The sequence below is a fragment of the Thamnophis elegans genome, chromosome 16, assembly GCF_009769535.1.
Source record: "Thamnophis elegans isolate rThaEle1 chromosome 16, rThaEle1.pri, whole genome shotgun sequence".
Taxonomy (NCBI): domain Eukaryota; kingdom Metazoa; phylum Chordata; class Lepidosauria; order Squamata; family Colubridae; genus Thamnophis; species Thamnophis elegans.
Window position 1 is genome coordinate 12,750,416 of NC_045556.1, and position 26,961 is coordinate 12,777,376.

At 42.4% G+C, this 26,961-nt stretch overlaps 1 protein-coding gene across 3 annotated transcripts; it reads left to right on the forward strand.

Moving 5' to 3' along the window:
- Nucleotides 1–3,232: 3,232 nt before the first annotated feature.
- On the forward strand, nucleotides 3,233–26,961 carry MTHFS (methenyltetrahydrofolate synthetase). 3 transcript variants are annotated; one of them, XM_032232719.1, is made up of 3 exons: nucleotides 3,233–3,532; nucleotides 11,312–11,576; nucleotides 26,536–26,961. In XM_032232719.1, exons 1-3 carry the CDS (start codon nucleotides 3,377–3,379, stop codon nucleotides 26,769–26,771), a joined length of 657 nt encoding a protein of 218 aa, XP_032088610.1. In that variant the 5' UTR covers nucleotides 3,233–3,376; the 3' UTR covers nucleotides 26,772–26,961. The 3 variants fall into 3 exon arrangements, with proteins under 3 accessions (XP_032088610.1, XP_032088611.1, XP_032088612.1); XM_032232720.1 differs by having other exon boundaries at nucleotides 3,233–3,502; XM_032232721.1 differs by lacking the exon at nucleotides 3,233–3,532 and adding an exon at nucleotides 3,879–4,091.

The window sequence follows — 26,961 nt, forward strand, 5'->3', positions numbered from 1 at the left end:
GAAGACCTCCAAGATCTCTTCCAACTCTTATTATTCTGTATTCTGAGCTCACCTAATGTGCCCATATATGAGAAAGGCCTTGAGCAGGGGTGGGTTTCAACAGGTTCGCGGCGGTCCCCGCGAACTGGTTGGTCGGCGAACCCGGAAGTAAGTAACTTCCGGGAACGGCGAAGGGCCCACCCGCCCGCCCGCACTCCTTACCCGGTTTTGACGAGTTCTGCGCTTCCACGCATGCGCAGGACGCATACAGCGCCTGCGCGATCCTCCAGGAGAAGCTGGAGCATCACACAGACACTAGTACGCATGCGTGCACTGCGCATGTGCACGAGGACGCTGCCGGCCCCGTTCCAACCGAACCGGTTGGAATGGTGCGAGAAACCCACCCCTGGCCTTGAGAGATAGTTGAAGAAATGCTGTTTTGGGAAAGGACCGATAAGAAGATACTATACTTTCAGGCCTACAAGATTCTCTTAATGTAGCCTTACAATGAAGTAGAATTAGCTCATCTGGTCGTGCTTTCTGTCTGGTCTACCTTAAAAGGCTGGCATCAATATTGCAAGTCTGAAATTGCAAATCTCCCGCCGTCTCCTATACAGTCTGGGAAGCTAAGAGGCTTTTGAGCCTCTTTCTCCATCCATTAGGCAGCTAAGGGCTAAGCCCTTTGTTTTCTGATTATTCCCTAGGAAGCATTTCCTCACCCTGACTCTCAAGGTCTTTCTCACATACCATTACACCTGACAAGGTAAATCATTATGTCTTTAGCCACAAAAGAAGTCATAAAACACCAAGGCTTGACTCACAGGACATGACAAAGTACCAGCCAACCAATATTACAACGTAAGTGTGTGGCTTAGACCCAGCTGCATTCAACCACAGCTCCTCCAATCTTCACCATGTGGACTATAGAGGCATTATACTCGTTAATGGAAGCCAACCCTACTCTTAAAACATTGTTTGGGCCTACAGAGGCAAGGCTATTGCTTGCTTAATTGTGGCTAACTGAATACATAATCTTGAATGAAATCATGAGGCGGCAATAATCTGGTTCAGTAAATAGGGACGCAGAGTACAACAGAACTGATTTTATAAAACTAGAAGCTAGGGCTGAGCGAATCTCCTTTCCATTGTCCAGGAGTCTCTTTTGATCATCTTCCAGGTCATTATGCAAAACTCTACATTCTACACGTGGAACATTCTGTATTTTTCTCTGAACAGGGCACTCTGGCTGTTTCTGAAAATTTAAAGTAAATCTCCCAGAACAGCAAGTTGGTTGCTGTGTTCCAGATGAGAACAGTCTGATCCCCGAGCAACTGGACCACCCTGTTCTGGAGGGGAAAATGGAATGTTTTGGGAGAAATGGTATGTTCCATGCCTCAAAGTTTGCACCTCCTTCTCCAACCCTTTTTTTGCACAATCATTTTACCCACCACCTCCCCACCACCCTCCCCCAAATTTTATATATAAGAAAGGATTTTTCAAAATGACCACCAGATCATTAGTATTCCTAATACAGTATTATATTAACACGCTCTGATGCTAAGGAGTTAGATGTTCTACTCCCCCTCCCCACCTGAAAGGAACTCTGTTCCAACTGCCAGTTGCCTTATATTAACACCTCTGATGCTACCCCTTCGCTAGACTCATTCGGCCTGCGGGCTGGGGGTTTAGACATTCTACTCCCCCTCCCCACCTGAAAAGAGCTCTGTTCCAACTGCCAGTTGTCTTAGATTAACACGCTCTGATGTTAAAGAATTACACATTCTACATTAAGTTTCAAGCTTTAAGTATAAAGCCCACACATAGTTTCATAGTGAAGAACGAATATCCAGCTAGCCTTATATATCCCCTCCAGCTGTGAAAAGGTTGACCACTCTACCATAAACTATGGCTTACAATTTGCAAAGGATGCGTCGAAATCTACAAAATCTACAAAATCGGCACTCCGGTACAAATTAAGTGGCATCGCCTACAATCGGCTAGGAAGGGAGATCATGTTATCAGTAGGTTTGATGGTTATCAGCCCAGAAAATGCAGCGAGATGCCTTCCGCCCACAGTGAAAGCTGCAGAAAAGGGATGCACCAACTGAACAGTTTGTTCCATGCACAGAATAATTCTTGCAGGAAACGCATCGCCTTTGAATTTTTTTCTTTTCTTTCTTTTTCTTTCATTCTTCACCTTTAGAATCGCATGTGTGTGCGCTGTTTTGCAATCTAGAGGGTTGTCCGAAGGAGGGCTTCAACAGATGTCAGCTTAATAAATACAGGTAGTCCTCAAGCTATGACCACAATTGAGCCCAATTGAGCTCGGCAACCGTCATAAGTATGAACCACTTGCCGAGCCTCTGGATCAGGTGACCACAGGGATGCTACAATGGTCGTTAAGTGTGAAAAACTGTCATCAGTCACTTTTTACAGCGCCGTAATTTTGAATGGGCCCTAAATGAACTGTTGTAATTCGAGGACTACCTGTAGCCCTTTTTGTAAAATAAAAAATAAAAAAATAGAATAAGATAAAATAAATAATAAAATAGAATAAAATAAAATAATAGAATAGAATAGAATAATAAAAACTATAATAAAATAGAATAGAAATAGAATAAGATAGAATAAAACAATAAAATAGAATAATAAAAAAGAATAATAAAAAAGAATAGAATAGAATAATATAATAAAAGAACAATAAAAATAAAATAGAAAAAAATAGAATAGAATAATAAAAAAATAAAACAATAAAATAGAATAATAAAAAAGAATAGAATAATAAAATAAAATAGAATAATAAAATAAAATAGAATAATAAAAAGCAAAATAATTAAATAAAATAGAAATAAAATAGAATAGAATAATAAAACAAAATAATAATAAAATAAATAAAATAAACAAAATAATAAATAAAATAAATAAAATAAATAAAATAAATAAAATAAATAAAATAAATAAAATAAATAAAATAAATAATAAAATAATAAAATAATAAAATAAAATAAATAAAATAAATAAAATAAATAAAATAAATAAAATAAATAAAATAAATAAAATAAATAAAATAAATAAAATAAATAAATAAAATAAATAAAATAAATAAAATAAAATAATGAAATGAAATGAAATGAAATGAAATGAAATGAAAGTCACACAACCCACTCCTTCGTGACAAATCAACGACCGTCTCATCTTCGGACTTTGGAGCTGGCTGCCTCTTTGCTTTGGCGCCTCTCCAAGCCGAGGGGAGCGAGCGGTCTCTTTTCCCCTCGCCTTCCCGACACTCAGGGACCTTTAGAAACGAACACCCCCTCCCCCCCGAGTCCGTTCAGAGCTTCCTCCGTGTTCGGGGCGCCTCCCCGAGGTCGGCCGAGGCGGCTGTTCTCGCTGTCTCATGGAGCGCTCGGAGGAGGGAGGAGCCGCCGCCAACCCGGCCGACATGGCAGCCCTGCACGCAGCCAAGCGCGCCCTGCGAGCGGAGCTGAAGCGCCGCCTGAAAGGGCTGAGCGAAGCCGAGAAGGTCCGCCAGTCGCACCTGCTGGCCGGCAAGGTGGGTGGGAGAGTCGGTGGGAGAGCGGAGGCTGTGCCTTTCTCCGGACGGTCCCCTCCAGGGGCCTTTGCAGCCGAGCCCGGAGAACGCGAGAAAGTCCCCGGGGGCTTCCGCCGCGGACCTCTCCAAAAGCGCAAAGCCCGTGCGCCCACGCGCGTCTCGAAACTGGTGCCCACAGACCTTGGCAGACCCGGGGATTTCCCCACTCCCGACTGAGAATCCTCGCCCCTCGCCCGCCACTCCCACCACCTCCATACGCGACTAAGGACCTGGCCTTCCAGGGAAGGGAGGGAGGGTATTCGGGAAAAGGGCAGCGGGTGAGCGCGGAGGGGATTTGGCAACGGTGGAAGGGGACCTAGCGCTGCGCTCTGCTTGTCTGGGGGACGCCTTGAAGCCTTTCTTGCCTTCTCCCAGAAGCGGAAATTCAGGGCGAAGACCTGGCTCTGTCTTGCGGTTGCCAACTCTCACTCTGGAAGCAAGGCTGGGCTTGGAGCCAAAGGGTTTCACAGCGAAGGCAAAGAAGGAAGTGGAAACTGGCTTGGCAAGTCACAGGCTGGAGGTTGGTCGTGAGAATCCGCCCCACGGCGCTCTCCTTCAGCAAACCGCGTTGTAGCTTTGAGCATTGGCAGGAATCCAGCACGGTCTGTCATCGTCTGCCTTTTAGGAGAGGGTAAAAAACACAGCAGGGACGCAGGTGGCTCAGTGGCTAAGACGCTGAGCTTGTCGATCAGAAACGTTGGCAGTTTGGCGGTTCGAATCCCTGGCACCACGTAATGGGGTGAGCTCCCTTTACTTGTCCTAGCGTCTGCCAACCTAGCAGTTTGAAAGCATGTAAAAATGCAAGTAGAAAAATAGGAACCACCTTTGGTGGGAAGGTTACAGCGTTCCATGCCCCTTTGGCGTTTAGTCATGCCGGCCACATGACCACAGAGACGTCTTCAGACAGCGCTGGCTCTTCGGCTTTGAAACGGAGATGAGCACCGCCCCCTAGAGTCAGGAACGACTAGCACATATGTGCGAGGGGAACCTTTACTTTTATGAAACACAGCATTGACTGAAGTGTCAAGTGTCATCTCTTTCTGTATGACCCTTGTGTTTGGTTTCATCTGTGTCCCAACCGCTTTGCAGAACTCCTTAACAAGAGCCTCAAGTTGTCTTCTCAATTTTTTTTTTCATGGGTCTTTGGGGCCCTAAACAGATGTAAGTTGAAGATAATAAGGAGTCCGGAGGCTAAATTATATGACGAGCGATTGAGGGAGCTAGGGATGTTTTCGTCCCAAAGGTGCTTTTTCAAGAGGCAACTTGGACTTTCTGGGGTTTTTTTTAAAGACAGTTTGCTTCTTGGAAACTTCTTGGATAACAAGTGAAAAGTCCTCAAAAACAACAACAACAACCAGAAAGTCCAATTGCCTTTTGAAAAAGCACCTTTGAAACAACCATGACCTGGATGACTGAGAATCTCCATAGACATTTAGCCTATGAGTGATTGAGGGGGGGGGGAGCTAAGTGTATTTAGCCTATCGAAGAGAAGAATTGAGGGGACATGACAACTGTCTTCCATTACTTGCCATAGAAGGGATTGACTTCTTTTCCAAAGCACCAGAAGGCATGACAAGAAATCATGAGTGGAAGACCATTAAAGAGAGACCCAACCTAGAACAAAGGAGAAGTTTTCCTGACAGTGAGAACAATTATTCAGTGGGACAGCTTGCTTCCTGGAATTGTGGGTGTTTTCAACACTGGAGATTTTCAAAAATAGATCAGACAACATTTAACTGGAATGATATAAAGTTCCCTGCCTAGACTAGCATTCAACAAGACTAGAGTTGGACGAGAAGGTCTCCATGCTTTCTTCTAGCCCTATGATTTTGTGTATGGCTGAATTCAGTTTATTTCAAACTTGCCATGCAATTAGTTTCATTTGAAAATCTCAAAGGGGCTTTTTTTCCCCAGGAGGCAACTGGACTTTTTTGTTGTTGTTTTTTTCCTTTTGAAGATGTTTCGCTTCTCATCCAAGAAGCTTCTTCAGCTCTGACGGGATAGTGGGGGATGGAAGGGTTTATATTCCTTGCAAACAGCTGGTCATTTGCACCCTTTTAGAGCAGGAGTCTCCAGCCTCACCAACTTTAAGGCTTATGGACTTCAATTCTGGAAGTTGGAAGTTCGCAAGTCGTAAAGTGGGCAAGGTTGGAGACCCCTGTTTTAGAGGGTCTTTGAAGCACTTGGAGGTTTATCTGTGTTCTCAGGGTCACCTGAGTGGTGCTCCCGCAGTCTGCAATTTTTCCTCTGGAAAGCCACTCCTACTCCCATTCAAAGCGTGTTCATCCCAAATTGTATAGCTAAAAGCCTACAAGGAATATAGATCCTTCCAGTGATGGGTTTCAAAAATTGTTCGAACCTACTCTGTGGGTGTGGCCTCCTTTGTGGGAGTGGCTTGCTGCCCATGTGACCAGATGGGAGTGGCTTGCCGCCCATGTGACCGGATATGAAGATGCCGACGACCCTTGTCAGAACCACTTTAAATTACCTCACACACAGCACTGGCATGCATAAGAATATGATGTAAACTTGTTTTTTAAAAGGCATCTTTGGTTTGCGTTAAAACAACTTCAACACACGCAATGTTCTGATTGCACCACAAACACAGTAGCCATCCTTACCTTTCACAGAGGCACTGAGTTTTATAAATATGAGCATGATTGTGTAGAATAATCATATCCAAGGACCAGTGGTGGGTTTCAAAATTTTTTGGAATCTCTTCTGTAGGTGTGGCCTGCTTTCCGGGTCCACTGGTGGCACCTCTTCTAACTGGTTTGGTAGATTTGATGAACCACTTCTACCGAATAGGTGCGAACTGGTAGGAACCAACCTCTGGATCCTTCCATTCCTCACTATCTTGTCAGAGCTGAAGAAGCCAAAGAAAAAAAAAAGCAAGAAAGTCCAGTTGCCTCCTGAAAAAAGCACCCTTGGGACAACCATGACTTGAAAATTTCTACAGACTTTCATCTGAGAAATGATGCTAAGGGAAAATTTATCCTTCATTCTGAAAATGAAAGTCTGGGATTTTTTTTTTCTGTTTTCATGAGAAACTGACTAAGGGGATATGAAATTCCACACCCAGAGTGCTGCATCAAGTCATCACACTATATAAAAAGATGGTGAGACTCAAGACTGTTGGTGGCGCAATACTGGAAGAAGGAAGATTTGCCTACTATTCAAGAATGGACATTAAAAGTTACAAACTTAGCAGAGATGGCTAAAATATCAGCATATCTTAAGGACCACTCAAATGAGAAATATAAACTGGAATGGAAAAGATGGATTGATTATATTCAAAATAAATACAAGACTAAGAAATTCCAGATAGTTTATGACTGAAGAAGCAAGGAATGATATAATCTATTTAGAGTTAGCCTAACAAAAGAGGAGTTAAAGCTCAAATGAAAGATGATACTAATTTTTTTTAAAGTTTATTTTAGAACATCTTTGTTAAAGATTTATATCCTGTATTTGTTCTGGGAAGTCGGGGGGGGGGGGGGTAAGGTTGGGGGGGTTGGGTTTGGGTGGGGAGGGTGGGGGAGGGGAGGTAAATATTTGTAAAAGCCTTTTTTTTTTCAAAAAATTTCAAAAAAAAAGATGTTGGAAAAAGTTCAGAGATGAGCAACCAAGATGATTAAAGTTTTGGAGACTAAAACTCATGAAGAACGGCTGTAGGATTTGGGTTTGGCTAGCCTAGAGAAAAGAATTAGGGGTGACATGATAGCAGTCTTCCAATATTTAAGGGGCTGCCACAAAGAAGAGGGGGGTCAAATTATTTTCCAAAGTACCAGAGGTCAGAATAAGAGACAATGGAAAGAAGGAGAGACGCAACCTGGAATTAAAGGGAAACAGTGAGAATATTTACTGTAACTCATGGAACAGCCTGCCTTCATAGTTACGACTGGAGGTTTTAAAGAAGAGACTGGGCAGCCACTTGTTTGAAATAGTATAGAATCTCCTGCTTATGCAGGTGGTTGGACTAGAACACCTCCAAGGTCCCTTCCAGCACTATTCTGATTGATTGATTGATTGATTGATTGAAGATGTGAATATATTCTAATATAGGTAAAGGTAAAAGTTCCCCTTGCACATATGTGCTAGTCATTCCCAACTCTAGGGGGCGGTGCTCATCTGTTTCAAAGCCAAAGAACCAGTGTTATTCAAAGACATCTCCGTGGTCATGTGGCCGGCATGACTCAACGCCCAAAGGCGCACAGAACACTGTTACCCTCCCACCAAAGGTGGTTCCTATTTTTCTACTTGCATTTTTATATGCTTTCGACGTGCTAGGCTGGCAGAAGCTGGGACAAGTAACAGGACCTCACTCCATTGCATGGTGCTAGGGATTCGAACCGCCAAACTGCCAACCTTTTAACAAGCTCAACGTCTTAGCCACTCAGCCACCAGGGTCCCTATATTCTAATATATTTCCAGTTAAATCGGTGATATTTAGACACAGGATATCCTATACTCCCTATAATCACCCTTGGTAAATTATTTTTAAGTGGCCATTTCTATGCCACCGAAGCCGTGGAAATCATACTGGAAAGTATACTTTTCAAAGTTTTGTCAAAACTTCAATACTCTCATCATTCCGGATCAGCAGAATTAATGAATAATCCGAGCATGCAAACAAGTAGAACTTCAGTCCCCAAAACAAACATTCATCAAGTAAGAGTAGTCAGTCATTAATTCAACAGCAGCAGGAAAGTCAACCCAGCGTGATTATTCTACTGAATATTAAGATATTTGGAAAAATGAATATTTTCAAGGAGAAAAACGCTAGCAAAATAAATGGTCTCTCTTCTACCTGAACCTTTCAATTGAGTGGTTGGATAATTTCCCAGCATTTTTAAATCTATTTTATCATAATGATTGATAGCTCTATCATAGTATAGACACCTCTCGGGCATGTTGCAGTGTTGAAGCACCCAATAAAATGCGAGGGCCTGGTGCACTCGGAAAATGTGGTTGCATTATAAGAAATCTTATGAACTTTGACTGTGCTCAGAATGAGGTATGGTTTATTTGATTTACTCCCCACTGTCCTGCTCGAAACCAGCTTTCAAAGTAGCTCAGAAAATTAAAAACATACCAAAATTTAACACTCTATGCCAAGAATTCAGTTAATAAGAATTTAGAGATTTTGTGAATGTTAGGGGATAGATAAAGACTCTGTAGGTCCTTCCCTGGCAAAACTCCTTACGTAATTGGTTGTCATTGTTGTCATTGTTGATTGAAAAAGAACAATGCCAGTCTTGGAAGAGACCTCGAAGCTCTTCTAGTCCAACCCCCTGCTTAGGCAGGAAACCCTACACCACTTCAGACAGATGGTTATCCAACATCCCCTTGAAAACTTCCAGTGTTGGAGCATTCACAACTTCTGGAGGCAAGTTATTCCATTGATTAATTGTTCTAACTGTCAGGAAATTTCTCCTTAGTTCTTGCTTCTCTCCTTGATTAGTTTCCACCCATTGCTCCTTGCCCTGCCTTCTGGTGCCTTGGAGAATAGTTTGACTCCCTCTTCTTTGTGGCAACCCCTGAGATATTGGAAGACTGCTATCATGTCTCCCCTGGTCCTTCCTTTCATTAAACTAGACCTACCCAGTTCCTGCAACCGTTCTTCATATGTTTTAGCCTCCAGTCCCCTAATCATCTTTGTTGCTGTTATTGTTAACAACAACAACATCAACCACAACAATAAACAGTAACAATAACAACAACAACAACCAACCAACGACCAATTTGGCCCAGTGATTAAGGCACCAGGCTAAAAAGCTGGAGACTATGAGTTGAAGTCCTACTTTAGCTATGAAAGCCAATTGGGTGACTTTGGGCCAGTCACTCTTTCTCAGCCCAGCCCACCTCATAGGCTTGTTGTTTTATGGGGAACATAAGAAGAGGAAGTTGTGTTGGATGTGTTTGCTGCCTTGAGTTATTTGTCAAAAATAATAAAGGATAAAACTGGGATCTCTGAAACAATTGGCGTAGAAAAATCTCATCCAGATTTATTGAAGAACTCACATTTTCATTCATTGCCTATTTGGGACATGGAGAATAATGTCTGTTCTTCTTTTTCCGTTAAAACACTGTGACAAGTGAGAATAGCTGTGTTTTATTCTCTTCCCCATTCATAAATCTGATACCACTTGTTGAAAGGCTCTGTTCCTGTGACTCTAAAGAAGTGAAGACCACTGGACACATCCTCCTTCGACGTTCTTTTTATAGAGATATTCGGGGAGGGGAGAATTACCCTTCCAATAATTAATAGGTATCCTGGCTGTTCTGACACTGCTTATTTCTAGTCGCTGCTTAAGGATGAATGGATTGTGATCACAGTGCAGGTGGCTAGATTCTGCGTAGCAACCCTAGGGATTCATTGGAATGTGACAATAATGATCTGAGCCACGGTGGCGCAGTGGCTCGAGTGCAGTACTGCAGGCTCCTTCTGCTGACTGCCGTCTGCCTGCAATTTGGCAGTTCGAATCTCAGCAGGCTCAAGGTTGACTCAGCCTTCCATCCTTCCGAGGTGGGTCAAATGAGGACCCAAAATTGTTGGGGGAAAGATGCTGACTCTGTAAACCGCTTAGAGAGGGCTGTGAAAGCACTGTGAAGCGGTATATAAGTCTAACTGCTATTGCTATTATTCTGTTATAGCTATTTGACACAATTAATGCAGCAAATATCTTTTGATATTACCACTTCATTGCATTTTAGTATCTAATAACCATAGGCATTCACAATTTAAAGATTGATGTTATAATATATTATAATTTAGTCCATGTTGGGTTTTGTTTATGTGCCAAGGACCACCAAATTATGATTTTAATGTAGATGTTATTTGTTCTTTACTATTTTATTCTAGAAATTTTAACTGGATACAGGGAGTTCTTGACTTATAACAGTTCAAAGTTACAACGGCACTGAAAAAAAAAGTGACTTATGACCATATTTTACACTTATGACTATTGCAGCATTCCCACAGTCACGTGATCAAAAATAATATGCTTGGCAACTGACTCACATTTATGATGATTGAAGTGTCATTGATTCACAGGATTCCCTTTTACGACAAACAAAATCAATGGAGAAGCCAGATTCATTTGACGACTGTGTTATTAACTTAACCACTGCAGTGATTCACTTAGGGCAAGAAAGTTTGTAAAATGGGGCCAAACTTACTTAGCCAATGTGTCATGCCTGCAAGCCATCTTTTTTTTTTTTTTTGGACTTCAGGCCTGCCACACTTTCTACTGTGGGAAACTGGGAGGGGGGATTATGTGGAGTTGGGTGATATGTAGCCATAATAACATTCTTCTTAGAAAGTCAAGGTCATTCATTGTCTCTGTACCTAGCCGGAACTGGATGGGAGGACTCTGTCTTCATGGCAGAGGAAGATTGGATCATGTAATGAACTTGTGGGTGTTGGGACAGGATCTTGAACTTTCAACTGGGTGGGAAAACCAGGAAGCTTTCAGATTTGGGTTTTCCCAGATGTGCCAACATGGCTCTTTTAACAAAATGGAACTTTGAGGAAGCTCTCGCCTCGGACTCTGATTTTATTTCGGATACTATTTGGAACCCTGAAACAATGTCTCATTTAGCAATAGAAATTTTGGGCTCAATTATGGTCATATTTTTTGAGTGTTTTTAACTTGTTCTGGTCTTTGACTGTAGTAAACATTGACTTGGCTTGACGTTCATAAAATCTGATTGCAGATTCTCCTTTTCCCGAAACAGGTGATGGCCCATCCTCGCTACCTCGCTTCCCAGTGCATTGCAGTCTTCTTAAGCATGCCAGATGAGGTCCGGACCAACGAAATCATTAAAGACATTTTTCAAAAAGGCAAAGAATGCTTCATTCCATGGTACAAGCCCCAAAGCAGCCACATGGACATGGTCAAGCTAGCTTCCTATGAAGAAATTGCCTCCCTTCCTCTGACATCCTGGAATATCCATCAACCAGCTGATGATGACATCCGGGAAGATGCATTGGCAATGGCAGGTAAGTTTGGAATTGTGACACAGGATTGTGATATCAGTAGGATGTGGCTTATACCTTGGCTTAAGAGGGATAAAAGCAGGCATCTCTTTGCATGCACTAAGTCAATGGTGGCGTACTATGGAACTTGTGCCAGAAGTGGCACTCAAAGCCCTCTCTGTGGGTACGCATGTCATTGCCCCTGCCCAGCTCCATCACATGGAGGGGGGGGAGAGAGAGAGGGAGGGGAAGGGGGGGAGAGAGAGAGGGAGGGGAAGAGAGCAAGAGAAAGAGAGAGAGGGGGGAGGGAAAGAGAGAAAGAGAGAGTGGGAAAGAGAGAGAGAGGGAGGGAAAGAAATGATATTACAAAAGTTTTTTTCTTTTTTATTGTTGCTAAACATAATCTTTCAAAAGCAGAAAAAATGCTTTTGAAAGTTCATTTATCACATTTTTCTTAGAACAATTAGCTGAACTCTGCCTTGTTTGTCATTGTTTTAGGTAGTAAAACCTCATTATTCAGGTTAAATTGCTGTGTTGGCACTTTGCAATAAATACGTGGGTTTTGGGCTGCAGTTTGGGCACATGGTCTCTAAAAGGTTTGCCATCACTGCACTAAGTCTTCACCCTCTTAGGAATGCCTCAACTCATTTAGTGACCTGTTCTGACCCCCTCCTCCGTCCAGTAACGAATGCCGAGACAAGCTTAACTGCAATGTACTTTAATAGCAAGACACCAAAACCTCGGTGGCTGAAAGCCAAGCATAACAAACAGATAAGGACCTTGGCAGCAACTCAGACAAACTCAGGCAGCAATAAACACAGATAAGGCTTGGCAGCAATCCAGCCTGCCAAGCTCGCAGTAATGTCCTCCGACATTCAATCCTGCGCTGACTTCTGCAAAGAGGGGCGTGTACACCAGTAACTTTTTATAGTCTGGAGAGGAGCCTAATGACCACCAGCTGAATACAATCACCTCCTGTAATTGCGTAATTGTTCCTGACGCCTATTAGCTCTTCAATGGCGTGCATCCAGGAACAACTCACTACTGGCCTCCGGCTCACTCTCCCTTGTCTCCTCCCCACTGGTCCAAGGCTCAGGTGTCTCCTGGTGGCCAACCAGTCTCTCTGTACTCTGCTCTGAGTCGGAACCCTGTCCAGGGTCCTCCACATCCTCCAGAGCCGACTCAGAGGTCCCCTCGCTGTCGGAGTCTGGTGGCAGCTCCAACGGCACCTGCTGGGTGGCAACAGTGACCATTTGAAATTATAATGGCGCTGAACTGTCCCAAATGTTTTTTCTTTTTCCTAGAGGCAACTGAACTTTCTGGTTTTTCCTTGAAGACGTTTTCACTTCTCATCCAAGAAGCTTCTTCAGCTCTGACTGTCAGCGTTCCAAGTATCATGAACTTTTAACTGGGTGAATTTCTGATGTCATTTCCAGAATTGGGATTAACACAGACGTGCTAAGACGTCTGCTTTATTAAATTGGAACTTTAAGGATCGTTTTGCCTTGGACTCTGATTTAATTCTACATGATACTTGGGACGCTGACATTATCCCAATTCTCTCTTCAAAATAAATCACCAGCACCCCCTCCCTCACGGGGGGGGGGAGGGCTGGTGAGGGTTGCTGTTTTCCCAACACTGAGCCACCCGGTCAGCGTAAAATATCAGCAAACAATTATGAGCAAGCCTTTTGAGATAAGAAGCTGAGATGAGACGCTTCTCTTCAAATCTTCAAAGGTGAAGGAATTCTCTTTTAAAATTTATTGCCGCTGGCAAGAAGCCCAGCTTGTGGGGGATGGAAAGATGACACTGACTGGATGGTCAGAGGAATGAAAGGATTTATTTTCCTTGCAGTCAGAGCTGAAGAAGCTTCTTGGATGAGAAGCGAAACGTCTTCAAAGAAAAAAACAGAAAGTCCAGCTGCCTCTTGGGAAAAAAAAAACACTTTTAGGATAACCATGACCTGGATGACTGAGAATCTCCATAGACAATGGAGCTGAAAAAAGGTGACACAACCGTTTTTCACACTTATGACTGTTGCAGAATCCCCATGGTCGTGTGATCAAAATTTAGACACTTGTTGACTGACTCGTGATGGTTACAGTGTCCTAGGATCATGGGATCATTTTCTGCGACCACCTGACAAAAGAAAGTCAAGGGGGAAGCCAGATTCACTTAATACTTGTGCTACTAACTTAACAACTGCAGTGATTCACTTAAGAAAGTCGTAAAATTCATTTAACCAATGTCTCACTTAGCAACAGAAATTTTGGGTTCAGCTGTGGTTGTAAGTCAAAGACTAGCCATATACAATCTGTGCTTTTCTTTAAAAAAATAATCAAATGGAACGAGTAATGTTTAGATCAATTTGATGATTGGGAGATGCTTTGGAGAGTCAAAAAGTCCACTTGGACCAATCCAGTAATCCCTAATGGAGCCAATTTTCCCCTCTGCAATAAACACATATCGAGTAGTCATCCTAATTCAAGCTAAACTATGGTTTATTCAATTATCTCTAGTTTTTAATTTCATTTGACACACTGAACTGTCAATGAATGGGCGGGCAAGGCACTGCTTATGCTTCTGGGGTTGGACTAGATGGCCTACAAGGTCCCTTCCAACTCTGTTAATCTGTTAATGTTATCTTCTTGCCAGGCTAAAATGTAATAAGCTACTTTGTGAGTAATGGATTGCGTGGTTATATCATGGAGATGCCGGCTTGGAAATTAAAATCTGCAAAGTTGGTGGAATATAATGGAATAAATGGCAGCATAAAATTGACCTGTTCTTACTGGGACAGAGGCAACTTAACTGAGCTTTGCAAACCAGTTGCAGTTCCCCCTCCTTACAGAAATAGTTCAGTAAATGCATTCTATGACCAGTAGATGGCAGAGTAGAATGCATTAAGAAATGAGCTAGTATGACATCCCCCTCCACTCCCTGCCCAGCCCAGCCCAGCCCAGGTATGATACAACCTTTCTCCCTGGGGAAGAATTTATCTCTGGGCTTGAAAAGCAAGCTGGAGAAGGGCCCAGCTCACATTTTAAGGAGAAAAAAAAAAAAAAACCTCCCGTGCCCTAAATGTCTTTAAATATTACTTTCTCCTAATGATATCTTATGATTACATTATTTTGTTGTCTGGATGTATATTCAGAGCTTAAGCGCTGGAGACAAATTCTATCCTATTCCTATTCCTATTCCTATTCCTGTTCCTGTTCCTGTTCCTGTTCCTGTTCCTGTTCCTGTTCCTGTTCCTGTTCTACCCTACCCTACCCTACCCTACCCTACATCCTATCCTATCCTATCCTATCCTATCCTATCCTATCCTATCCTATCCTATCCTATCCTATCCTACCCTACCCTACCCTACCCTACCCTACCCTACCCTACCCTACCCTACCCATTCCTATTCCTATTCCTATTCTACTCTACCCTACCCTACCCTACATTCTATTCTATCCTATCCTATTCTACCCTACCCTACCCTACCCATTCCTATTCCTATTCCTATTCCTATTCTACTCTACCCTACCCTACCCTACATTCTATCCTATCCTATTCTACCCTATCCTATCCTACCCTATTCCTATTCCTATTCCTATTCCTATTCCTATTCCTATTCCTATTCCTATTCCTATTCCTATTCCTATTCCTATTCCTATTCCTATTCCTATTCTACCCTACCCTACCCTACCCTACATTCTATTCTATCCTATCCTATTCCTATTCCTATTCTACCCTAACCTACCCTATCCTACGCTACGCTACTCTACATTCTATTCTATCCTATCCTATCCTATCCCATCCTATCTTATTCCTATTCTACCCTACCCGACATTCTATTCTATTCTATCCTATCCTATTCTATCCTATCCTATCCCATCCTATCCTATTCCTATTCTACCCTACCCGACATTCTATTCTATTCTATTCTTATCGTATCCCTATTCTTATTTCATTCCCTTTCTTTCCATGAATTTATTGTGTTGTTCTTATCCCATCCTGCCTTCTGTGAACTGAGCAATGCTTTGTTATTATTTATATTCTAGGCCAGTCAATAAAGGCACTTATGCCCACTAAAGTTCTTTGGACAGATGCCGAAAACTAAAAGTTAGGCACTACCTTGAATGCCAGTAAGATGGGCATATAATAAGATTGATTGACTTAAAATGTACCGCCTAGGGGTGGGTTTCAACCGGCATTACTGCTGGTTCACTTGTGCGCATGGGCGCTGGAAGTGTGCTGTGCATGCATGCAGAGTTCAGTGGAAATTATTCTGCACATGCGCAGAACTAAAAAAAAAGACGGCGGCGGTGGCGGCTGGGGAACCGGTTTGGGGGCATGGCCAGCCTGGGTCGCTGCTGGTTCTGCAACCCAGGCCAGCATTCCACTACCTGTTTGACTGAACTGGGCCGAACCGGTAGGAACCCATCTCTGGTACCGCCCCTTTTACCAGAGGGTAACTCTGTGATAAGTTACAGAGTAAGCTTGCTTAACATTCTGGAATTAATATCTCTCTGAAGAAACATTTCGACTTACGGCTTTCTATTTTTCTTCTGTTCAGTCCTGTCCAATTCTTGGACACTGCCTGGACAAGCAAGGTGGCGCAGTGGTTAAATGCAGCACTGCAGGCTACTGCTAGATCAGCAGTTCAGCGGTTCAAATCTCACCGGCTCAGGGTTGACTCAGCCTTCCATCCTTCCGAGGTGGGTAAAATGAGGACCCAGATTGTTGGGGGCAATATGCTGACTCTCTGTAAACCGCTTAGAGAGGGCTGAAAGCCCTATGAAGCGGTATATAAGTCTACTGCTATTGCTATTCTTGGCATGGTTTTGCAGCGGTATTTTGCCATTGCCTCCTTCCTAGGGCTGAGAGTAAGTGACTGGCCCAAAAACCACTCAGCTGACTTTGTAGCTAAGGCAGAACGAGAACTCACCACCTCCCAGTTTTTAGCCCGATGCCTTAACCACAACACCCAACCGGTTCTGAAACATCTATCTGAATTGGAGGTTTGAAATGCAGAATATATGAGACAAATTCGAGTGGAAGCTGTGGTTTATGATTTGCAAACCCAGAAAAGCTGAGCAGCGATTGTGTGTGTGTTGTTTGGTTTCGTTAGCTCCAAATTCTTTTTCCAAAATATTCAGAGCGGTGTTTCCTTAAAGCTGTGTTCCCATGTTTATTAAACAGAGGACTCTGTTTAAATCTAGTTTGTCTTGGTAATTATATTTTTTGTTTTTGACAGCTGCTCCATATGTACCATGTCACAAAACTGGTATTATTCCTGAAGGGACAGGCACAGGATTTTGCTATTACTGGATTTAAAACCCTCATAACCAGAGCTGGGTACAAATGGCCTCCCCCCCTCCTCCCCAAAAATGTTTTTTTAATTTGTTTTCTTTATATTACTTTCCATTTCCATTAAACAGTGTGTGATCTGGGTACAGTTATTTGAACAATCATAATCCAGATATTTGTTATTGTATTCAACATAATAACATTAATAATATAACTGTATAGTAATATAATTATAATAATTCATAACATCTTCGTCTTCAAGCTCTTGACAGATTAACATTTCCTCTTTTTATATCTCCTCCTTTCTAACTTCTGTTTCTCTTGAAAGACTTTGCTGGATGTGAATGAGCAGATTTCACAGTCAATTAATAAAAGGGGGTTTGTCGGGACCAGGAGTTTGCTTCATCCTCAGGAATGCTTGGGAAGCCAAGGTCAGAACACAAACCTCCATCCAAGCATCCTAACTATGTGAGCTCCCAACCCCACACTTATCCACGGAAATTCCTCTGAAGGGGTAAAATAGCAATAGCAATAGCAGTTAGACTTATATACTGCTTCATAGGGCCTTCAGCCCTCTCTAAGCGGTTTACAGAGTCAGCATATCGCCCCCACAGTCTGGGTCCTCATTTCACCCACCTAGGAAGGATGGAAGGCTGAGTCAACCTTGAGCCGGTGAGATTTGAACCGCCGAACTGCAGGTAGCAGTCAGCTGAAGTGGCCTGCAGTACTGCACTCTAACCACTGTGCCACCTCGGCTTTTCAAAAGACCATTTGAAAATAAATGACATCATAGAAGACATTTTGAAAATAAATGGCCTCCTGAAACCGAGGGAGAATCGGTTGTGTGTATGTGTGGGGGGAAACACAGGAGCATTTCTCAACCCTCATTACCGAAACTCATCAAATAAGGCTATCCCCTTGATCAGTTATTATCTATTTATACCCTTTGTAGCTGAAAGTAGGTTGGAGCTCAGTGGAGGAACTCCTGTGCAAAACGCAGTTTAATCAGAATGCGACACCACACATAATTACCTGGGAATAAGCTCCGCTAAACCCAGTGGAGTTTTCCTTAATAGTAACTGCATTGTCTGTCTGTCAAGTTATTTGCAGGCTAACGAAAGTGTTCCTTTGCAAAGCCAGGCCACAACTTGACAACACAATGTTTTGCTGTCTGAGAATAACTTGCAGTTTTCTGAACTAATAGCTGTGCTTTGGGGCCAAAAGGTGTGTGTGTGTGTGGGGGGGGGAAAACTATAATAATGGGGAAGTTTATTCCATGCTATTAAAATTACGGTATCTCACTGATAAATCTACAAAGTGCCTTGGACTGCAATCCTAGAGGAGATCAACCCTGACTGTTCTTTAGAAGGCCGGATCCTGAAGAGGAAACTCAAATCCTTTGGCCACCTAACGAGAAGGAAGGACTCCCTGGAGAAGAGCCTCATGCTGGGAAAGATTGAAGGCAAAAGAAGAAGGGGAAGACAGAGAATGAGGTGGCTGGATGGAGTCACCGAGGGAGTAGGCGTGAGCTTAAATGGACTCCAGAGGATGGTAGAAGACAGGAAGGCCTGGAGGAATGTTGTCTATGGGGTCGTGATGTGTCAGACACAAGTTCGCAACTAACACAACAATGGGAGTCTTCCTTTGCAAAGCCGGGCCACAACTCAACAACACAAAATGTTGCTGTCTGAGAGTAAGTTTTCTGAACTAATAGCTGTGCTTTAGGGTCAAAAGTGGGGAGGGGAACCTATAATAATGGGGAAGGTTGTTCCATGCTATCAGAATTATGGTATCTCATTGATAAATCTAGTTTAAATATATTGAATAATAGCATATCCTCACATAGAGTGGCAAAAATAGTTTGCTTCAGAGCTGGGCAGACATGCCCGGAGCAACTGATGTACAGTATTCCCTTTTTAAGCTCCAGGATTTTTCTAAGCCATCCAGTTTCTGAGAATTTACTCCAATGGCTTACCTCCAATTACAAAAATTCCATCCAGTGTTACATTGTTAAGGTTTTCCTGGAGTGCAGATATATCACTCAAATAGTCATCCCTGATCAACTACCAACAAAAAACCAAGAATAACAGAGTTGGAAGGAACCATGAAGGTCTTCTAGTCCAACATACTTTGTCAGACAAATAGTTGTCGACAGTCTCTTCTTAAAAGCTTCCAGCGTTGGGGCATTCACAACTTCTAGAGCCAAGCTGTTCCACTGATTAATTGTTCTCACAGTTAGGAAATTTCTCCTTAGTTTTAGTTTGCTTCGCTCCTTGATTAGTTTCTACCCATTGCTTCTTGTTCTACCCTCAGGTGCCTTGGAGAATAGCTTGACTCCCTCTTCTTTGTGGCAGCCCCTCAAATATTGGAACACTGCTATCATGTCACCCGTTTCTTCTTTTCATTAAACTAGATACATTCCTATCCATCTGAGAAAATGAGACTACAGTGTGTGTTCTTCATAGCCTGTTTCCCCAAAAGCAATATTATTGATTAGGATGCTTGGTGTTATACAGATTTTTGGAAACAGCCTTATTTTGAATCAAACTACTTGTAAGGAAGTCAAGCACAAGAAGAATCACAAATACAGATGAAGAAAGCAGGGGTGGGTTATTGTAGCAACAAGATCTTTCTTTCTGGTATTGCAAGTCCTCCATTGGGTGCAATCTCAAAGCCATCAATCCTTTAATTCTGTGTTTCGAAACTCGCATTATAAATCTCATGCATACTTAAGGATTAACGTGGCCTTTTCCAGAGTCAGACCCGAGAATAGTTCTGATTTTGGGGGAGAGAGATTGAAACATAAAGCACTCCTTAAAACCTTCCTCAAAAGGCAGAAAGTCTACAAACGTCTGTTTAATAAAGGAATAGAAAGAGAGAAGAAACCACATACTTGGATACAGTCATCCGTGGTAGCGTATAGTAGTATGCAGGCTTGGCCTAAAATACAAATTGCATGTTAGGGGTGTGTAAGCAAAACACGATCTGATTTAAATCAATGAATCTAAGTTTGCAATCTGATTTGGACTTGAATTGTAATTTAGAGGATCAATCCAGGGCAGGGGTCGGCAACCTTAAATAATCAAAGAGCCACAAAGGTCCTAACCGGAAGCCCCCCATTCAATTCTGGAGCCGACTGGAAATGCAGTTCCCTCACCAAAGAGTTTCCTCCTAGTGCAGCATCCTTTTTTCTCTGCTGACAGGAAGTCCGGTTCCCTCATCATAGAGTCTCCTCCTAGCACAGTGTCCTTTTTCCTCTACCTGCCCTAACCGAAAGCCCTATCAATTGTGAAGCCGACCGGCGACAGGGAGCCGCAGCAGAGGGATGAAAGGGCCACATGCGGCTCCAGAGCCATGAGTTGCCAACTCCTGATTCAGAGGAAGGAAAAAAATGTTTCTGCATATGACTGATGCCTTGGACACTCAGGGGGTTGGAACAGAAGACCTCCAAGTTCCTTTCCAGCCCTATGACTCTATGGTTCTGTGTGCAAAACTCTACAGTTCATCAATCTTATTTGATTCAATAGTTCCAATGCTTTGCTGCTTCAATTTGGAAATCTGACTTAATTTGTGGGTTCAGTCAAATTGCCTTCAAGTCGAATCTCTGGATTGAATTGTCAAATGCCTCTATTACAGCAAAGACCAGCACCCAACATTTTGGGATGCTTAGTCCCTATTAATCAAAGGGGGAGTGGATTGGCTGTTCTCCTTTTTCTCACAAATAATTCATTTCACTTTTTTAAAAATAAAAATCAATTCAACAGAACAGCCCTGGCAGAAGCTGTGAAAACGCCCTGACAGTAATTACATATAGAGCACCCATCCAAGTGCATTGATACCAATATACAAATAAATTGCAACTCCCAGCCAGAAACAGAAATAATTAAGCGAGAGGAAGCAATTTAGTTCCAGGCTGGAGATGTTAAGCTAAAAAAGGTTGCATAATAAGGAAAGGGATGTGGGTAAAAAAAAAACAAAAAAAACTTACGCCCCCTGCTGACTCCTCTTTATGATGGTGTCAAATCATGTGCTGAGTTGATGGAAAGCACATCCAGGGACCACTTCTCATCGGCGCGAGCATTAAAAGAAGCTATTCAGGTACAGCCATAATTTTTCAGAGTTTTAATCACTTGCACTGAGCTGCTGTATGAATTACTTAACGTGATTGGATGGGCATGCAAGTAAAAATTTGCTATCAATTCCATCTTTGCACCTGAGTTAAATAGCAATGGCACTTAGACTTATATACCTCTTTGCAGTGCTTTTACAGCCCTCTCTAACCAGTGTACAGAATCCGCCTATTGCCCCCACCCACCCCAACAATCTGGCTCCTCATTTTATTGATCTTGGAAGGATGGAAGGCTGAGTTAACCTTGAGCCTGGTGAAAATCGAACTGCTGGCAGTGGGCAGAGGGAAGGAAGGAAAGGATGGAAAGGAAGGGAAGGGACAGGATGGGACGGGAAGGAAGGAAGGAAGGACAACAGCAATAACGCTTAGACTTATATACCGCTTCACAGGGCTTTACAGCCCTCTCTAAGCGGTTTACAGAGAATCAGCCTATTGCCCCCAGAAGTCTGGGTCCTCATTTTATTGATCTCGGAAGGATGGAAGGCTGAGTCAACCTTAAGCTGGTCGGGATCGAACTCCTGGCAGTGGGCAGAGTCAGCCTGCAATACTGCATTCTAAACACTGTGCCGCCACAGACCTGGTTGTATTAAATAAATACATTTGTGTTCCAATATTTAAAGAGTTCCTTTAATTTTTGCAGTCTTGGGCATGCTATTGGAGAAAATATGTATTCTTGTTTTGAAATGAAAAAGCAAAAAAAAAAAAAAAAACATGGTGGGAAACCACTGAAATCCACAGGAATCTGGATTGTATTAAACTTTACGGAATGCTGTTGCCAAGATCATTACTTTATTTATATTTCAGTTTTCCTATTTTTATAAATATTACTCCATATTTATTTTCAATTCACGCTTTGTTGTTTTATGTGAAACTTCCAAACTGCAAGATTGGACTATAAATAAATAAACAATCGTTTCTTGCCATTCTGAAGTAGAAAAAGCAAAGCAAAAAGAGTGTATTTCTAAAATAACTTTGTTTTAGTTAGTTGCGAAGTTGTGTCCCACCCATCGTGACCCCATGGACAACGTTCCTCCAGGCCTTCCTGTCCTCTACCATCCTCTGGAGTCCATCTAAGCTCACGCCTAATGCTTCAGTGATTCCATCCAACCACCTCTTTCTCTGTCGTCCCCTTCTTCTTTTGCCCTCAATCTTTCCCAGCATGAGGCTCTTCTCCAGTGAGTCCTTCCTTCTCATTAGATGGCCAAAGTATTTGAGTTTCAGTTTCAGGATCTGGCCTTCTAAAGAGCAGTCAGGGTTGATCTCCTCTAGGACTGACCAGTTGGATCGCCTTGCAGACCAAGGGACATCGTAGATTTATCTATGAGATACTGTAATTTTAATAGCATGGAATAATCTTCCCCCTTATTATAGTTTTTTCCCCCCTTTTGGCCCCAAAGAACAGCTATTAGTTCAGAAAACTGCAAGTTATTCTCAGAGAGCAAAACGTTGTATTGTTGACTTGTGGCCTGGCTTTGCAAAGGAATACTTGCGTTAGCCTGCAAATAACTTGACAGACACACAATGCAATTACTATTAAGGAGCTCCCAGCGGAGCATATTCCCAGGTAATTATGTGTGGCATCTATTACTATTAGTAACATATTAGTATTAGTCTAGCACTATTACTTACACACACACACACACAAATAACAAATTCTGCCAATACTTCTTTCCATTTAAAAACACAAGAAAATAGCAAAGTCTTCCAGTATTTCTTTCAGTAAAGAGAATATCCAACCTTTCTCCTGTGAATCCACTCCCTCCCTCCCAAAAATATGCTCAGGTGAGCCTTCCCCCCTCATCGTCTTCGGACCAGATGGCCCGATCATTTCCTACATTCCATATTATTTTTGATGCATTCAGCTTGCATTTCTACTTCCCCTGAAGGCCTTATCGGCTGGACTTTTTCTGTTTCCTTGCTCCAAAAGTTTGCTGCAAAATTTTCTTTAGGGAAAAAAAAACACCCACCAAGCAAGATGATAAGTTTGTTCCAATGGGCTGCTCTAACTTGTGCTGCCTCATTTGTTTCAAATGTCCCCTTGGCAAATCCTCCTCCGTAGTGAGGGGGGGAAAAAAACCCAGACCTACATATAGTTAGTTGCCTTTAAAATGCAGCAGAGGCTCAGAATGCCAGCCTGTTCCTTCGCGCTTCCTGGCAAAGACAACTGCATCAATTCTGAAAGCAGATGGAAGAAAGCCGGTCCCTTTGAGGTTTGAGGGCAGGATGGCAGAAACATCACCACTGAATTTATTCCAAATTTCCCTTCCCATGAAAGAAGCTAGCAATAGCCCTAGCAATGCCACTTAGACTTATATATTGCTCAAGGTTGACTCAGACTTCCATCCTTCCGAGCAGTGACGTGCAGTCAGGGGAGGCAGAGCCTCACCACTGTCATCATGAAAAGAAAAAAAAATTAAAAGGAAAAAGGCTGAGCTAGTTGCTGCCAGAGTCACCGTGGATGACTCTGCTTAGTGCTTAACTGTTTAAAAAAGCCTCTTAAAAAGTGCCCTCTACAGGAGGAGGCGGGAGAACCATGTGCCTCATTTAGTCTGACTTTATGATCACTCGAGCAGAGTTAAGCAAGGGTTAAAAGCCGAAAAATTCCTTATGTAGATGAGGCACGTGGTTCTCTTGCCGCCTCCTGTAGAGGGCGTTTTTTTTAGAGGCTTTTTTAAACAGTTAAGCAGAGTCATCCATTGGGGACTCTGGCAGCAGCTAGCCCAGCCTGACTTCAGCAGCTCTTGCCTTTTTCCTTTTACATTTTTACATTTTCATGATGGCAGGCAAGAGCAGAGTTGAAATCCTCTGTGACTGTGAAACAGCTGGAAAAGGTATGTTGGACATAGTGCCGGGAAGGCCGAAAACCGCTTTCTTTCTTTTTGCCTCACCAGCCATAAACCTCACCACACGTCACTGCTTCGGAGGTGGCTAAAATGAGGACCCAAATTGTTGGGGGCAAGAGCCTGACTCTGTAGACTGCTTAGAGAGGGCTGTAAAGCACTGTGAAGCGGTATATAAGTCTAAGTGCTATTGCTTGAGAAGGAAGGACGGAAGCCGTAGTGGTGCAGTGATTAGAATGCAGTATTGCAGGTTGACTCTGCCAACTGCCAGCAGTTCGATCCTGATGGGGCTCAAAGTTGATTCAACCATCCATCCTTCCTTCCGAGTTCATTAAAATGAGAAGCCAGATTGTTGGGGGGGCAATAAGCTGCTTAGAGAGGGCTGTAAAGCACTGTGAAGCAGTATATAAGTCTAAGTGCCAGTGCTATTGCTATACTGTATGTTCTGTGGCCTGCTCATCACTAACTACATACAAAAACAATCTTTTAACAAGCTATCTACTTTCAAATGTGAAAATGGGGAAAAGAAACCCCTTCTGCGAGCTGAAAAAACAATTGCCATTTTAAATTGCAATTTCAGGGTTCCATCCAGAAGGCTCTTGATAATACTGACAGGTCCATGCTGAGAGCTGGATGTTTCTCAACCAGGGGTTGATCTGCAATTAAATCTTTATTCTATTTTATATCTGACATCCAAACAAATGCTTCAGTAATTGTAGCTCTTTCCTTTCCCTTTGGCAACCCCCACTACCCCCCCCCCCCAGGAAAAAACAAATATATATTAAGTACACAAACTGAGATCTTATCTTATGGAACACACAATAAATCAACTGTGGAATTATTACCATGGAAAAACTTGGAGGGGGGAGATAAATGGCTTGCTGTTGCAGCCATTCTCCCTTAGCCAACTTCTCCTCTTTAAAAAAAAAAACACTCAGCATTAGAGATAAGAAACTTGTTTAGACAGAATTTAAAAAAAAGAAAAGAAAACAAGAGGGATTTTTGCGGAATGCAAAAATAAAAAAAACCAAAACAAATTAGAGCAAAATGTGGGAATAAAATAGTTTTATGATGATATTTAGCTGTTACTATATGCATATACTATATACTCTGTGTGTGTGTGTGTGTGTGTGTGTGTGTGTGTATGTGTATATATATATATATATATATATATATATATATATATATATATATATATATATATATATATATATATATATATATATATATATATATATATATATATATGTTATATTTATGCTGATAAATAAATCTGGATGGTCTCTTGTGACGAGCCGAAGACAGAGAGTGGAAGTGTGACCTTCCTCCCATGTTTGGGCATACCAGGGGTTGTGACTTTAAATATATATATATATGTGTATGTGTATGTGTATGTGTATGTGTATGTGTATGTATATGTATATGTATATGTATATGTGTATGTATGTATGTATGTATGTATGTATGTATGTGTATATCTATCTATCTATCTATCTATCTATCTATCTATCTATCTATCTATCTATCTATCTATCTATCTATCTATCTATCTATCTATATCCAGCTCCAATCTCTAACTCTACATGGAGAACTACTATGGAGATATTTCACGAGGAGAGAGAGATACACTAGGAGAGAGAGATATACCCTCTCATGGCCTCCATTATATAGACAGCTTCTTAAAATGGCAATATCCTGGCTTCTTAAAGCGGCAATACCTCTGCTTCATTTCACCATCTTAAGTTACAGCATTACATTGGCTGGTCAGCTTTAAATCATCATTGCCCTGACATACTGAATATTTCCCCCCAGTCTTACTACGCTTTCTGCTTTTCATATGGCCTTGAGTTAATTTTGCTTTCTATTCTCGAGGGGGCTTTCTATTTCATGTATAGGTGTGCTGTTCCAGGACATTGGAAAAGAAATGCATTAAATACTTTTAAATGATAAGGATAGAGAAACGGTGACCTCACACATGAGATCTCATTTGATGCATGGTTAGAAAGGGTTAAAATCCATTTCTAGGGAGGCTGTGAGTTCTAGTCCTGCTTTAGCCTCAAAGTCACTTGGGTGACCTTGACCCAGTCACTCTGCCTCCGCCCTAGGGAGGAGGAAATGGCAAACCACTCCTGAAATCTTGTCAAGAAAACTGCGAGGGCCCAGATTGTTGGGGGCAAGAGGCTGACTCTAAACTGCTTAGAGAGGGCTGTAAAGCATTGTGAAGTGGCATATAAGTCTAAAGTGCTTATATAAGAGCCTCTGTGGCGGCTCCGGCCCTTTGGAACGAGCTCCCCGCAGAGATTCGGACCCTCACCTCTCTCCAGGCCTTCCGAAAAGCCGTTAAAAACTGGCTGTGTCGGCAGGCCTGGGGTCGATGAGTTCCCTTCCCCTCTCGAATTGTGTGGCTGTTGGTTGTTTTAAATGCCCTGTACTTTTTGTAGTTTTTGTGTTTTTCCCTCCCCCCTCCTTGGGTTTGTGCGCCACCCTGAGTCCCGCCGGGAATAGGGCGGCATATAAATAAAATGAACCTCGAACCTCGAACCTGCTATTGCTATTGCTATTGCCATGAGCTGGAAATCCAACTTTACCAGCTTTTTAACCTGGGGGCGGGGGGAACCCCTCAATTCTTGGGCAGATCAGGAAGAAACCAAAATTGAAAAATGAAAAAGTTAGTTTGATGTCCTTTCACCCCAGGTGTTTCCTTTCCCTTCCACAGATGGTCTGGATCTCATCCTGATGCCTGGACTTGGTTTTGACAAAATGGGGAACAGGCTGGGAAGAGGAAAAGGGTATTATGATACCTACCTCCAACGATGCCTGCTACATCCGAAAGGAAAACCATACACAATTGCCTTAGCTTACAAAGAACAAATTTGCCATACGGTCCCTGTGTCTGAAACGGATATGAAAGTGGACGAAATCCTCGTTGAAGACTCCAAACAAGAACTCTGATGATCTTGGCTTTCCGTGGAATTTCATGGACCGCTTCATTCACACCTATTCACGATGGGGAGGTTCGGTGACGGACTTCTGTCAATATCTTTGTGATCTCAACTTGGTCGCTGGGTTGACGATGGTACTACTACCAGGTTCTTCTGCCCGTAAAGATGCAATAAATCGTGTCTCTTAGATTATGCACGCA

Excerpts from the sequence above, each read along its gene's own strand:
- MTHFS (XM_032232719.1), top strand. The coding sequence starts at position 3,377 with ATGGAGCGCTCGGAGGAGGGAGGAGCCGCCGCCAACCCGGCCGACATG. Across the intron at positions 3,533-11,311 it reads CGCACCTGCTGGCCGGCAAG|GTGATGGCCCATCCTCGCTA; the intron begins GTGGGTGGGAGA and ends TTCCCGAAACAG. Across the intron at positions 11,577-26,535 it reads AGATGCATTGGCAATGGCAG|ATGGTCTGGATCTCATCCTG; the intron begins GTAAGTTTGGAA and ends TCCCTTCCACAG.